Here is a 10,910-nt window from a genome sequence, read left to right on the forward strand (position 1 = left end):
ATCCCAGTCCTATCAGGCAGGACCTCAGCCTTCCCTCCTCTGGTTCTCAGAGTGGGGTCACAACACCCCTCTGTTCCCCCAGGGAGGGTCACTGAGAACAGCCTCAGGCCCACATGGAAGTGGCAGGGTGAGGTGAGGAGCTGGTCTGCTGTTTTCCCCCAACTCCTGGGTCTTTCTTAGGTGCCTGGGACCAGTGGCAACTCCCCTCCTTCTCCCCTCTACAGAAATTGCCATGGAACATTTTGTGAAGAAGGTAGAGGCAGCCCACTGTGCAGCCTGTGACCTCTTCATTCCCATGCAGTTTGGGATCATTCAGAAGCACCTCAAGACCATGGATCACAACCGGAACCGCAGGGTGAGTGGCCACCAGTGCCCTCCCACCAGCCTGTGGGTTGAGTGAGTGAGACCACTGGGGAGGTCCTGGGGTTATAACCCCTGCTTGCCCATGAGAAACTGCAGGGACTGCAGGGCGCAGGAAGATGTAGACATTTCCAGCCCAGTGCAGTCAGCGAAGCTACCGAGAGAGGGGTGGGAAATGGGGACTCTGCCTGGCAGGTGGTGGCATCAGAGCTAGACCTTAAGAAGTAAGGTCTGTGGGATATGGGGACCTCCATGTGCATATGGGTCAATGGCCACATTAGGTTCAGAAACCAAACAGGGAGAAGTGTATGGTGCAAGTGTTGTTGGAGGAGGGATTGGACACAAGGTTCACAGGGGCTGGGCTGAGGGGCCTGATCTTGCTCCTATAGGCAGCAAAGCTTTTAAGTGGGGGACCAGTAGGATTAGAGTTGGTGTTGGACGAGAGACTTCGGGCAACTGTTGTGGGAGGGAGGTTGGGGATAAGGAAGGGCTGCTGCAGTATCAAGCCAGAGGTATGCCTCCACCTTAGAGATGAAGAGACAGGCAGGATAGAAGAGGTGTTTAAGGAAGTGAACAGGAGGTTGGCATGAGGGAGTGACCAGAAGTCTGGGATGTCGCAGATTTCTGCCTTAACTGGTGGACAGTGGTGCTGCTATGATGGGGAGGGCGGTATATGGTACAGGGAAAGGAGCGAGTTTGGCAAGAAATTGAAAAAATTCTGTCTTGCATTCCAGTGTATTCCCAGTGCCTAGCACAGAAGCCAGAGTAGGTGGGTTTTTTTTATTTCGTTGAATGGGTGACATCCTAGGTTAGAGGTGTCTGTAAGAGATCAAGTGAGGGTGGTGGGGCTTTGCAGTAGGGAAAGAGCTGAGAGGCTCAGGACCCGGTCTGGGCTAGAAAGAGAGTCTTGGCTGCCATCACCCTGGAGGAGGCTGATGGGATTTATAAGCAGATAATAGCAGCAAAGGGGTGTAAGAAATAGCATTTCTCAACCTTTTTCCATGCCCATCAGATTCATCTCTGGTCTTTCTCAGTGCAATGATTCTCAACAGTGGGATGGGCTTAGAGATCTGGCTTGGGTGGTTGAGGAGATTTGGGATTGGCATATGCAATTGAGAGATATGGAAAGATAAGGGAAATGTCCGTTGGCTTTGGCAACAGAGAAGCTGTAGGGATCTTGCCAAGGTGAGATTCTTGGGTTGGGAGCTGATAAAAGGGGTATACCAAAAGAGAACAGAGAGCAGATTGTAGAGGGTGGACAGTGCATGGTATTAAAACTTGGAAAATCTGGGTGAAATGAATGATAGCTAGCAAAAAATAAACTCAAAACTGATTCTAAGCAAGTTGAAAAAAAAAGAACAGCTGTAACAACCAGCAACTGTAGAGGGGATTGGAAGGGTGATAAAAGTTACTTTGAAGACACCAGAAGTAATTAGTTTATAGAGATAGTTTCAGTATAAACACTATATTTTTAAAAATTCCAGACTTAGAAGTGAAGAAAAAGCTTCTAATTATTATTATTATTATTATTTTGGTGACAGCTTTATTGATATACAATTCACATACCATACGGTTCATCCATGTAAGGTGTACAAGTCAGTAGTTTTTAATAATATTCACAGTTGTGCAGCTATCAGCACAGACAATTACAGAACCTTTTCATCACCTCAAAAAGAAACCCATACCCTTTAGCTATCACTCTCCAACCCCCATGCTCCCCCAGCCTTAGGCGACCACTGATCTACTACCTGTCTCCATGTATTTGCTTATTCTGAACATTTCATAAAAATGCAGTCACATAGTATGTGGTCTTCTGTGATCGGCTTCTTCAATTTAGCGTGTGTTCAGTGTTCATCTATATTGTATGTATCAGAATTTCATTCCTTTGTATGGCCTAAAAATATTCTCTTGTATGGACACATACCTCATTTGGTTTATTCATTCTTTAGAATTTGGATTGTTTCTACCTCTTGGCTATTATGGATAATTCTGTTATGATGCAAGTTTTTGTGTGGACATGTATCATCATTTCTTTTAGACAGGAGTGGAATATCTGGGTCAAATAGTAACATTTTAACTTCTTGAGGAACTGCCAGATTGTTTTCCAAAGTGGCTGTACTTATATCCCCATCAGCAATATATGAGAGTTCTGATTTATTCATATCTCACCAACACTAGTTATTATCTGACTTTTTGATTCCAGCCATTCTATGATTCCAGCCATTCTAGTGGGCGTGCAGTGGTATCTGTTGTATTTTTCATCCGCACTTCCCTGATAACTGACTAATGATGTTGAGCATCTTTTCAGCGGCTTGTTGGCCATCTGTCTACATTCTTAGAGGTGAAGAAATGTCTGTTCAGATACTTTATTTTTTAATTTTGTGGTCTTTTTGAGTTAAGGGTTCTTTATATATTCTAGATACAAGTACCTTATCAGGCATATGATTTGCAAATATTTTCTCCCATTCTGTGGGTTGTTTTTTTTCACCTTCTTGATGCATCTTTGCAGCACAAAAGTTTAATTTTGATGAAATCCAGTTTATCTATTTTTTTTTCTTTTGTTCCTGTGCTTGGGGTATCATATCTAAGAATCCATTGTCAAATAAAAGGTCACAAAGATTTACCCCTATCTTTTCTTTTTTTAAAAAAAATAAATTTATTTATTTAGTTATTTTTGGCTGCGTTGGGTCTTCATTGCTGCTCACGGGCTTTCTTTAGTTGCAGCGAGCGGGGGCTACTCTTCGTTGCGGTGCACAGGCTTCTCATTGCGGTGGCTTCTCTTGTTGCGGAGCACAGGCTCTAGGTGCACAGGCTTCAGTAGTTGTGGCACGCAGGCTCAGTAGTTGTGGCTCGTGGGCTCTAGAGCACAGGCTCAGTAGTGGCGCACGGGCTTAGTTGCTCCGTGGCATGTGGGATCTTCCCAGACCAGGGCTCAAACCTGTGTCCCCTGCATTGGCAGGCGGATTCTTAACCTGCGCCACCAGGGGAGCTCCCCTATGTTTTCTTATGATAAGAATTTTACAGTTTCAGCTCCTATAATTTGGATCTTTAATGCATTTTAGTTAATTTTTGTATATGGTATAAGGTAAGGTTCAACTTCATTCTATTCCATGTGATTTTCCAGTTGTCCCAGCACCATTTGTAGACGAAACTATTTTTTCCCTGTGACTGTTTTTTCCCATTTTGACTATGGCACCCTTCTCAAAAGTCAGTTGACCATAGCTACATGGATTTATTTCTGGACTCTTTATTCTTTTGTTCTCTATATTTATTCTTATGCCATTACCACACTGTAGCTTCATAGTAAGATTTAGAATCGGAAAGTGTGACTCCTCCAACTTTTGTTCCTTTTTTATCAAGATTGTTCCTTGAGCTTCCAAGAATTTTAGGACCAGCATGTCAGTTTCTACAAAGAAGCCAACTGGTATTCTGATAGGACTATATTCAATTTCTATATCAATTTGAAGAGTATTCAGCAGTATTAAGTCTTCCAATCTATAAATATGGGGTGTCTTTGCATTTATTTAGATCTTCTTTAATTTCTTTCAACAGTGTTTTATAGTTTCCAGTGTATAAGTTTTGCACTTTTGGGGTTCTTAATTTATTCCTAAGTATTTTTATTCTTTTGATACTATTATAAATGGAATTGTGTTCTTTAATTCCATTTCTGGGTTGTTCTTTGTGTATCAAAATACAATTGATTTTTGTATGTTGATATTTTATCCCGTAACCTCACTGAAGTTGTTTATTAATTCTAATAGTTTTTTTAGTGGATTCCTTAGCATTTTCTATATATAAGATCGGTCATCTGCAAATAGAGATAGTTTAACTACTTCCTTTCCAATCTGGATGCTGTTTAATTTTTTTTTTTTTCTTCTTTAATTGCCCTGGCTAGAACATCCAACACAATTTTGAAGAGAAGTATCTTCTTGTTCCTGTGCTTGGTAGGGGAGGAAGCATCGGTCTTTGACCATTAAGTATGATGTTAGCTGTGGATTTTTCATAGGTGCCCTTTATCTGGTTGCTGAATTCCCTTCTATTCGTATCTTGTTGAGTGTTTTTATTCTGGAAGGGTATTGGATTTTGTCAAATGCTTTTTCTGCATTTATTGAGATGCTCATGTGGTTTTTGTGTTTTATTCTATTGGTATGGTATATTACATTGACTTGGGTTGTTAAGCCACGCTTGGTGTTCCTGGGAAAAATCCTACTTGGTCATGGTGTATAATTTTTTTATATGTTGTTGGATTGGCTTTGCTGATGTTTTGTTGAGAATTTTTGCATCTGTATTCATAAGAGATAATTCATCTTTGTTTTTTTGTGATGTCTTTGGTTTTGGTATCAAAGTAATACTGGCCTCAAAAAATGAGTTGGGAAGTTTTCCCTCCTGTTGTTTGGAAGTATGTGAAGAATTGGTATTAAATTGGTAGAATTTGCCCCTGAAGCCATCTGGACCTGGGCTTTTCTTTGTGGGTAGCTGCTGTTTTTTTCATTGCTAATTCTATTTCTTTACTTGTTATTGGTCTATTTAGATTTTCTATTTCTTCTTCTTTCTTTGGCTGCGCCACGCATCTTTCAGGACCTTACTTCCCGGGCCAGGGATTGAACCTGGGCTCCGGCAGTGAAGGTGCTGAGTGGTCCTAACCACTGGAACACCAGGGAATTCCCTCTATTTCTTCTTGAGTCAGTTTCAGTAGTTTGTGTCTTTCTAAAAATATGTCTGTTTCATCTATTATCCAATTTATTAGCATACTTTATTTCTAGTGTTCCATTATAATCCTTTTTATTTCTGTAATGTCAGTAGTTCCCTTCTTTCATTGCTGACTGCTGTAATTTGAGTCTTGTTTTTTTCTTGGTCAGTCTTGTTAAGGTGTGTTAATTTTGTTGATCTTTAAAAAGAACAAACTTATGGCTTCATTGATTTTTTTTTCCTCTTTTATTTTTCTGTTCTCTGCTTCGTTAATTTCTACTCTAATCTTCTGCTTGCTTAGGGTTTTTTCTATTTTAATGTAGGCATTTATAGCTATAATTTTTTCTCTGAGTACTGCTTTCACTGTATCCCGTAACTTTTGGCATGTCACATCCTCATTTCCACTCATCTCAAGTTATTTTCTAATTTCCCTCTGATTTCTTTTTCTTAGACCCACTAGTTATTCAGCAGTGTGTCATTTAATTTTCACATATTTCTGAATTTCCCAAATTCTTTTCTGTTACTGATTTCTAATTTTATTCAATGTGGTCAGAGAATACACATTCTATTATTTCAGTCCTTTTAATTTACTGAAGTTTGTTCTATGGCCTAGTGTATGGCCTATGCTGTGCCTTGTGCATTTGAGAAGAATGGATTTTCTGCTCTTGCTGTGTGGAGTGTTCTATAGATACCTGTTATGCTTGTTTGGTTTTACAGTGTTGTTCAAGCCTTTTATTTCCTTGTTGATCTTCTGCCAAGTTGTTCTATGCATTATTGACAGTGGGATATTGATATCTCCAGCTATTGTTTTGTTGTTTTTTTTTAAATTTATTTATTTTTGGCTGTGTTGGGTCTTCGTTTCTGTGCGAAGGCTTTCTCCAGTTGTGGCGAGCGGGGGCCACTCTTCCTCGTGGTGCGCGGGCCTCTCAACTGTCGCGGCCTCTCATTGCAGAGCACAGGCTCCAGACGCGCAGGCTCAGTAGTTGTGGCTCACGGGCCCAGTTGCTCCACGGCACGTGGGATCCTCCCAGACCAGGGCTCGAACCCGTGTCCCCTGCATCGGCAGGCAGATTCTCAACCACTGCGCCACCAGGGAAGCCCTCCAGCTATTGTTGAATTGTCTGTTTCTCCCTTTATTTCTGTCAATTTTTGTCTTATGTATTTTGGTGCTCTGTTGTTAGGTGCATCTATACTTATAATTGTTATATCCTCCTGATGGAGTGACCCTTTATCCTTATAAAATGTCCCTTTCTGTCTTAGTACCATTTTTTGTTTTAACACTCTATTTTGTCTGCTATTAGTATAGCCAGTTCATTTTTCTTATGGTTGATAATTGTGTATCTTCTCCCATCCTTTTCATTTCTATTTATTGAATCTATTGGATCTAAAGTGTATCTCCTATGAATAGCATATAATTTGATCTTGTTTTTCTATCCAGTTTGACAGTCTCTGCCTTTTGACTGGATTGTTTAATTCATTCACATTTAACGTTATTGTTGATATTATTAGATTTACATTGTTCTTCTATTCACGCTTTACTGCTTTCTTTTATTAAGTATTTCTTTAGTATAACATTTAATTTTCTTTAATGGTTTTTTTGCACTGCATTTTGGGGCATTATTTTCTTAGTGGTTTCTCTAGGCCTTACCTTATACATATTAACTTTTTAAGTTTTCCTTTAGATACAATAACTTAATTTCAGTGAGACTAAGTTACTCTTATGTACCTCTCTACATAGGAGGTTTTTGTTATGTAAAGTAGTACATCTGTATGTGGTACAAACCCAATAATGTAATACAATGTAATTATTACTTTATATAATTTGTCTTTTAAGGAAGCTGACAGAAGAAAGGAAAGCAGTTACATATTTCTAGTTTTTGTTATATTGGCCTTTTTTTTTTTTTTTTTTAATAGGGAGCATTTTCTTTCTTTTTTTAAATTTTATTTATTTATTTTATTTATGGCTGTGTTGGGTCTTCGTTTCTGTGCGAGGGCTTTCTCTAGTTGTGGCAAGCGGGGGCCACTCTTCATCGCGGTGCGCAGGCCTCTCACTATCGTGGCCTCTCTTGTTGCGGAGCACAGGCTCCAGACACGCAGGCTCAGTAATTGTGGCTCATGGGCCCAGTTGCTCCGCGGCATGTGGGATCTTCCCAGACCAGGGCTCGAACCCCTGTCCCCTGCATTGGCAGGCAGATTCTCAACCACTGCGCCACCAGGGAAGCCCCTATATTGGCCTTCTTATTGCTCATTACTGGTTCTCTTCATTTGAATTCTTCCTGTGGATTGAAGTTACCATCTATAGTCATTTCCTTATTAGCCCAATACAGTTTTACTCCCCCAACCTTCTTTGTGCCATTATTGGCAAATATATTACATTTCTCTGTTACAGGCCAAACAATACAATTATTTATATACATTTAGAACTATATATATTTTTAATATTTAAATATATGTATAGTTTTATACAACTCCTTTTTAAACCAGTTGAGAAGACAGGAAAACATATTGCATTTGTAGTGGTTTTTGTAATTACATAATTACCTTTTTTGTTCTTTCATGTGGATTTGCATTATTGTCTGGGATCACTTCCTTTCTGCTTGAAGAACCTCCTTTGGTATTTCTTATAAGGTCTGCTAGTATGTGGTATGTGGTTGTTGTAGCAAAAATCTGAAAACATTGTAAGTGTGCCTCAGTTGGGAGACATTCTGGTGTGTCCATCTGCACCTAAAGGGAGGAGGATAATGTATTGGCGAGTGAGAATAGTATCCTAATTGTGCATCTTTTTTTTTTTTCTGTTCATGAAACTTTTATTCCGCTTAACATGAACTTAATACACGTGTTCTTAACAATTATGCTTGAATTGTTCATGAAAATCTCTTAAGACATTAAACAAAGCCATCATCTCAAGTTAGTTCCATGTTAACTATTTTTACAGCATGTGCATGTTAGTCAAGCATCAAAAAAAAATCACAAAAGCAAAAAAAAAACCTAAGAAAAAATTAAATATATGGGTTTTTTGTTTTACTGCTGTGCTTGATATACATGAAGTAATGGATATCAAGCAATTCTTTTTTATTTTTATTTATTTATTTTTGGCTGTGTTGGGTCTTCATTGCTGCATGTGGGCTTTCTCTGGTTGCGGCTACTCTTTGTTGCAGTGTGCAGGCTTCTCATTGCGGTGGCTTCTCTGTTGCAGAGCACAGGCTCTAGGCATGCGGGCTTCGGTAGTTGTGGCTCACGGGCTCTAGAGCGCAGGCTCAGTAGTTGGGGTGCATGGGCTTAGTTGCTCCGCGGCATGTGGGATCTTCCCGGACCAGGGCTCAAACCCATGTCCCCTGCATTGGCAGGTGGATTCTTAACCACTGCGCCACCAGGGAAGCCCAAGCAATTCATTTTTACTGCATCTTGTACATTCGTTCTTAAGTTGCCTGAAACATTTAAATGCAAATATAATGAGTGTAGCAAAAATAATGAAAGCAAACAGCAGGTAACTTTATAAATAATGGAATGTGAACCGTTTTTGCTCTTATCCAGAGTAAATTGGGTCACAACTAAAGGAACGCTTCTGTAGCTGTAGTCAGCGGTGTGCACATTGAGGCTGGGTGTTCTACAGATAACACATAGTTTAACGTGTAATATCCATGGGATATCTATTTCTACTACAGCCTTGTAAGTGTACCAAACCTTAAAGTACCCACAATTACACCTGTGACCGGAACCAATTATCCCTTTTATTCCCCACCAGGACAAACCAATATGTAGGCAGTTTTCTTCTGTGTATCTTTAACTTGTTTCATTTTCAGCATGCATGAGGGCTATTAATATTTTCCCCAAGTAGTAGAGAAAAATATGTAAGGAAAAAAAGATGAAGGTGGGGAAAGGGAGTAGAAACAGAAAGTGAGATGATTTTCTGAAATGTGATAATAGAGTGGCTAGGGTAGAGTAAAGGTCCTGGAGATCAGCTTCCCCACCCCTCCAAAAATAGCTTTACCTGTTTTTCCTGTTTATGGCTTTATACTTGCATTACCATTACTTGCATTAATGACGTAAGTAAGAGTTGCCTTCATTCTCACCACCGAGAAAATCATGTAGCATTTTGGTATAAATCCTCCCAGAGGGAAAGGCTCTGGCATGCTATGCACACTGTCCCGTCACACATCTTTCTTATGCCAGGGGAGAGATGAGCCCTACTTTAAGGACCTCATGGTGTTCTTTTGAATGTCTGATTTACTTAACCACTTCTCCACTGAAGAACGTTAAGGTGCTTTCCAATTTTTCACTACTGCAACCAGTGTGCATGCATGTCTCCAATTTTAAACTTGGCTAGACTCCGGGAAGGAATTACTGAGATCTTTTTACTTTTGATACATTCTGTCAAACTGATTTCCAGAAAATAAATAGTTGAGCCTCTCACCAACAGAGCATAAGTGTCTCTTTTGTCAACCTCTACATTTGGGGGTATAATTCTTCCTCCTGGGAATCCTATGGATTAAAAGGATTTGTATCACTAAAATATACTGTTTGACATTCGTATTCCTGCTTTTGTATCCTCCCTGTTTATTCTAAAGAGTTCCGTGCATTTTAGGGCATTTGCCCCTTTGTTAGGAGTTGCACATTTGGTTTTTAGTAGGTTTTTTTATTTGTTCACTGCTTATAATTTTTAAGTAAGCAAATCCGATTTCTGCAGTACAGCTGTAAAGACACGTCTGTAATCAGTTACATACAGTAAGTATGGTATGTAAAGATGGAGCATTTGAGCAAAGATCAAATCGGGTCGTGGCTCCATGCTTGTAGAGTGGACCCACGCTTGTACCCGAGGGTGCGCTTACAGAACTACGCAATCTGGTAGTAGTCATTGGCGGTGCTGGGCCCCGAGGTGGAGGTGGAGAGGTGCGCGGGTGTCAGTGGTCTCTGCCCGATCCGGCGGGGTGGGGTGGGGGGCTTGTGGATACCTGGGGCAGCCTCTGCAGCCCTGCCTGCCTTGCCCGCAGCTCATGATGGAGCAGTCTAAGAAGTCCTCGCTCATGGTGGCTCGTAGCATCCTCAACAACAAGCTAATCAGCAAGAAGCTGGAGCTCTATCTGAAGGTGAGCTGCACGCCCCTGGCATGCCGACCCCGTCCCCAGCCTCGCGGGTCCTCCGTTTCTTCAGTATCGCGCCCCTCTCCGCAGGGCGAGAACCCTTTCACCGACAGCCCGGAGGAGGAGAAGGAACAGGAGGAGGCCGAGGGCAGTGCCCTGGATGAGGGGGCGCTGGTCGAAGCGGCAGGGGTCGCGGAGGGTGCAGAGGGCGCGCCGGCGCAGCCCCCAGTGCCCCCGGAGCCGGCCCCCGGGGCCGCGTCCCCACCCCCACCGCCGCCCCCCGAGGAGGACGAGGAGGCGGCCGTGCCCCTACTGGGCGGTGCGCTGGAGCGCCAGATCCGAGGCATCCCGGGCCTGGACGTGGAGGCTGATGACGACGACGAGGAGGGCGGGGGGGGCGCTCCATGACCCGGGCCCGGGGCGGGCGGGGCCCGCATGGCCGAGGCTGGAAGCCGAGTCTAATAAATTTCTTCCCATCTCACCTCTTCCTCTTTTGTCTATGTGCGGCGCGGTCCCCGTGGGCGGGTGTCGGGAACTAGCCGCTGGGCTGTGTGTGCCTGCGGGTGGGGCCCGGGAAGGGTGGGTTGCGCCTGCGCACTGGCGGGGAGGAGAAGAAGGGATACGCCTGCGAGCAGCGAGGCACCGCCGTCCGGACCAAAACTCCCAGGGTGCTATGAACACCGATCCACAACAACCGGAAGGCCAGCTGGGGTGGTAAGGGCGGTCCAGCTGTGAACTCCAGCCAATGGTAGCGCGTGGAAGGGGTGACACATGGGTCTG

The 10,910-nt window shown here is 42.5% G+C and overlaps 1 protein-coding gene and 1 long non-coding RNA gene across 3 annotated transcripts in view; one reads left to right on the top strand and one right to left on the bottom strand.

Annotated features, from left to right (window-relative positions):
- AKAP8L (A-kinase anchoring protein 8 like) overlaps window positions 1–10,556 on the top strand; it is a 29,033-nt gene extending 18,477 nt beyond the window's left edge. Inside the window, exons 13-15 of one of the 2 annotated variants that reach the window (XM_068536592.1) lie at window positions 225–355; window positions 10,041–10,136; window positions 10,221–10,556. In XM_068536592.1, coding sequence (XP_068392693.1) covers window positions 225–355; window positions 10,041–10,136; window positions 10,221–10,538 — 545 coding nt within the window. In that variant the 3' untranslated portion in view covers window positions 10,539–10,556. The remainder of the gene's footprint in view (window positions 1–224; window positions 356–10,040; window positions 10,137–10,220) is intronic. The other variant, XM_068536591.1, reaches the window with a different exon arrangement.
- On the bottom strand, window positions 7,083–10,785 carry LOC137759872 (uncharacterized). The gene is made up of 3 exons (XR_011073209.1): window positions 10,613–10,785; window positions 7,591–8,477; window positions 7,083–7,325 (listed from the first exon to the last, which is right to left on the bottom strand). It is a non-coding gene; the product is annotated as an uncharacterized lncRNA (long non-coding RNA).
- Window positions 10,786–10,910: the final 125 nt, after the last annotated feature.

The sequence above is a fragment of the Eschrichtius robustus genome, chromosome 2 (genome assembly GCF_028021215.1).
Source record: "Eschrichtius robustus isolate mEscRob2 chromosome 2, mEscRob2.pri, whole genome shotgun sequence".
NCBI lineage: Eukaryota > Metazoa > Chordata > Mammalia > Artiodactyla > Eschrichtiidae > Eschrichtius > Eschrichtius robustus.